This window comes from Gambusia affinis, linkage group LG08, assembly GCF_019740435.1.
Source record: "Gambusia affinis linkage group LG08, SWU_Gaff_1.0, whole genome shotgun sequence".
In the NCBI taxonomy this organism is placed as follows: Eukaryota; Metazoa; Chordata; class Actinopteri; order Cyprinodontiformes; family Poeciliidae; genus Gambusia; species Gambusia affinis.
In genome coordinates this window covers 20,988,761-20,993,022 of record NC_057875.1, presented here as the reverse complement: position 1 = coordinate 20,993,022, position 4,262 = coordinate 20,988,761, and the positions used below count along the sequence as shown (strand labels likewise).

At 40.0% G+C, this 4,262-nt stretch overlaps 1 protein-coding gene across 1 annotated transcript; it reads left to right on the top strand.

The window, feature by feature from the left end:
- Positions 1–2,071: 2,071 nt before the first annotated feature.
- Positions 2,072–3,957, top strand: LOC122835254 (T-cell surface antigen CD2-like). Its single transcript, XM_044124138.1, has one exon. The coding sequence runs from the start codon at positions 2,408–2,410 to the stop codon at positions 3,395–3,397; it is 990 nt and encodes a 329-aa protein (XP_043980073.1). The 5' UTR covers positions 2,072–2,407; the 3' UTR covers positions 3,398–3,957.
- The last annotated feature ends 305 nt before the right edge of the window (positions 3,958–4,262 follow it).

Here is a 4,262-nt window from a genome sequence, read left to right as displayed (position 1 = left end):
GAGCTTGGAAAAAACTGAAGGTCACATTATGCCACAATGTCGTCAGTGGACTGTCAGCATGCGACCACGTTCTTGTGACGCTGTGAGGTTACACTGCCGCGCTCAAGACGTCGCCCGGGAAAGCAGAAGTCAGTGTCTGTAGGACAGACTCTCTTTTACAGTTGTTTATCTTCCAGCACTTTGAAATGCCTTGCTGCTGAAATGTGCTATACAAATAAAATTTTATTGAGTAATTGATTGATAAAAAGTTTTGTCCAACAAACTACACCGCTTGGTGGAAGCTTGATAGTTCATGACTCTGTCGGGGAAAAACTATCGATCACTGTATTTCTTCTTGATTATGTAAATCACCTTTCATGTCGGAGCACTGCGATGTAAACACCAGATTTGTCCAGCCGTGGAGAAATATTTCCAGTGTAACAGGATGCAGGAAGCATGATTTAGCTTTCACTGAGTGCTTCCATTAACATTCCAAATAAAATGTCCCAGATTTATTTCAGCGCTCAGCAGTCTGTACGTATTAGGACAATAATACGTTTTCATGGACCTGGCTTTGCTCCAGAGACAAAGAATTTGAAGGAAAACACATGCCACGGGGTCAAAATGGTGACCTTTGGGTTTTAGGCGTGTTCACAGCGATGTAGGGTGTAGAGTTGGGAAGTACTTAAAGGCCTACTGATGCTCTACTGGGTGCATTGTACAAATACAAGTATAAATAATATGGAAAGTGAAACAGAAAAGAAATAATAGTTTTAAACGAGCCTCATCCCTACAATCTCTTACTCAGTATCTTTGCTTGACATTTTTTCATGTTTTTTTGAACCTGGGGCGAGAAGGGATTTTTTTTTTTTTTTTTTTTACATAAAATGTTTACAACAGTGCTAAGCAGGAATTCATTACATTCAGCGCTCAGTCCTCCTCCTTCCCTCCTTCGAAAGGCTGACACCTCAATCAACCCGTCCCCTCAGGGAGGGAAAACGTGTAACGATGGCGGAGCTCGAAGAAACAGGTGTTCGTCATGCTCTGACGATGGCGCTGAGAGTTACAGAAAGAGTGTGAATCACTGCTAATTGTGCGAAGTTATGGTTTGAGGGGGTGCAAAATGAACTCCAAGAGGGTGAAACTTGGAGGGGTTGGAGATAGCATGGGTTGTGGAGTTATGGAGGAGCTTTGTGGAAGCTCGCTCAACAGTGACTACAGTTTTACAGGAAAACGCTGCAAGGACTCAACGGAAATGCTCCACATTGTGAAGGATGCGGGGGGCTGTAAAAATGAAATCTGTAAATTTCCATGGGATAAAACACGATCAAATCTGAACAAAATGCAAATCAGTCTCAGAAACAAAAAGATTAGAATGCTGGAGCCTTGATCAATGAATAAGTCTTCAGTAAAATACAAGTTTCCAAATGTTTGTAAAAGGGCTCATTTCTCAAGAGACAGTTTCAATCATTTTGTTTATCTTCGTTTATTTGACCATATTAGAAATTACCACAAGTCAATAATGTAAACGTATACGTGTAACAGTCTTAAGAAAGACCACAGTCAATCTTTAGTCACTTATTTTGTCAGAACAGACATTCATGAATAAATAATAATAATAATAATAATAATAATAATAATAATAATAATAATAATAATAAAACAGAAATGGAAGATTCTGTTATTGGTTTTATAGCCAAAACGAATAACCAGGAAAAATAATACAAAACTCCAGCCGGGAAATAGGTGACATCTTATAAACATCAGATATTGATTCGTATGATTTCAATAATTTCATGATCTGGATGAATATTACTTTTCTGAAATATGTCTTGTTGGCTTCTTTCTCTTTCTCTGTTAATTTCCAGAACTGTTCTGTGTTTTTTTTCTTTTCTTTTATTTATTTACAAACAGATCATTTAAATCTAGCTGGCCATGCTGTAGAGCACGTTGTTTTATACTTTTAAAAATCCTACCACATAAGTGGAGGTAATTAATGGGAAACCCAGGTTTCCATTTTGTCAACTTCATTTCAAATGTGAAAGCAAAATAGTTTATTTCTGCTAAAAGTGAATATGTAATATGTAATTGGCTGGACAAAAGGTTAAACAAAACTCTCCTGCATTTAGTGATTCAGTGAGTGATGTCATGTTTGGTAAAAAAAGAATATAAAGCAGACATTTGGCATTTAAGCAGAAAATCTCAGCTGTCACCTGATTTTGACGGGCCATGTTTAGAAACAATGACAGATTCTTGACCAACCAGTTCCTTATTGCTTAAGATATACTTCCCTTTTAGTGGTGAAGATGTGACACATATATTTCAGCTTTCCAAAACAACAAGGCATTTGGATCAGACTTTGAACTGATCAGATCTTGGAAGCCATACTAACTCAAAAGACTCTGGATACCAAAACGGACACCGTTTTATGCAGACGATGGCGTGTTTTCAAATCCTACTATTTGGATTCATCGGCTTCACAGCAGCAAAAGGCAAATCTTGTGACATGTACGCTTCTATTGGGGAGAGTGTGACTCTGCCTTTTAATTATGAAGGACTGACAAAGTCAAATTATTTGAGATGGACTCATAACTCCACCATTGTTTTCTTAAGAGAACAAAATAGAGTGAAAACTGGGAAACCAGAAGACGTCACTACAACTGGATCTCTGCTGCTGAAGAGCGTAAAGCTGCAAAGTTCAGGAACTTATCAAGCAGACGCCCTGCATTCTAACGGCACTATGGCGAAAGCCTGGACTGGTCAGCTCTGTGTGATGGAAAATGTACCAAAACCTCGACTCCGTTATAGCTGCGGCACCGACGTCGCTAAGCTTAACTGTGAAGTCTCCAAGCCCGAGGGTTTGGTTTTCTCCTGGACGCAAGATAAAAAGATCTTACCCAGTGAAACAGGTCAAACTGTCAGCATATCACTGAGTGATGTAACAGGAGACATCAGCTTTTCCTGCAGCGTGGCAAACCAAGTGAGCGCGGAGCGCAGCGAGACAGTTCGGCCGACGTGCACAGCGCCAATGCTTTGCTTTAAAACCAAAACTGTTCTGGGAGTCCTGGCAGGAGGAGCAGGTCTGATTTTTCTTTTGCTCGTCATTATCGTCGTCTTATGCCTCCAACGCAGACGCGCCAAATCTAGCACGCAGCTCAGTGACAGAGTGGAGTTCAAGAAGCTTTCTGTGCGCAAGCGAGAGGCGGAGTCCGTCACAGAGTATGAGAACATACACAATGTGGAGAGTTATCCATCCCCAAGTCCACTGCCTTCACCAACGGCCTGTTACCAGAATATCTCCAAGCTGGATGTTGGGACTGACAGTAACTCTCCACAGCTGTCCACAGCTGCCGAGGGACAAGGAGTGTCTCCGGTGCCGAAGCCGAGGACAAAGAATGCCAAGACACAAAACATCTGAGTTTAAAGGCCTCAGTCAGCGCGGGTAATAAATGTGAGGAAAGCTAATAGCGTGATTATGTTCTTTGGGAAATAATAATGTATTATTATTATTATGATATAATCAAATGAAAATCAAGCAGAAGTGTACGTATTGTGCAAAAAAGAAAGTGATAAAATGTTCTTGGAGAGACCGTGGGACTGTTTACATTACATGATTTCAGTTGTAATATGGGGTGAAGACGTTTTTCTTAATTGAACTTGTTTCATTTTCTGTACTTCTAGTTCAATTTTTCCTCTAAGGGCTTACTTGTGGCGAAAAGCTGCCACCACCATGTTTCACTGTAACATTGCTGGTGTGGTTGACTTTCTGGATTACATATTTTTACTCTTCACAGCAGCTGGAACGCAGGAGATCTTTGTGAGAAACTAAAATTGTGGCTGGATTAGTTGGAGAACTCCTGGATCAGTTTCATGTAAATAAAAATAAGGTACATTTGTAAGGGTTCTGCTGTGACTGTAACTTTTTCTGTAACTTATCTTTTCTTTTAATTCTCGTTTGTTTAATAAAAGTTTTGTTTTGCCAAGATAATATGCCTCATATTTTCATTGTTTTATGGGGGGTAGGGGGGGGGGGGTTGTTTTGTTTTTATAGCAGAAACAAGGTAGACAAGTGTTGAAGGTAATATTAAATTATGGAACTCAAAGATTTATAGAACACACTAAAATCATACAGGAACCAGACGGGGAGCAACAGCATATTCTAGCAAAGAATGGCAGACACTGAAAGACACTGAGGAGTGTGTTCACTGCATAGTGGGTGATTAGAAACAGGCTGTGACAGAGAGAGAAAGCAAATAACTGAAGTGCAATTGAGGAAATGGGAG

Excerpts from the sequence above, each read along its gene's own strand:
- LOC122835254 (XM_044124138.1), top strand. The coding sequence starts at position 2,408 with ATGCAGACGATGGCGTGTTTTCAAATCCTACTATTTGGATTCATCGGC.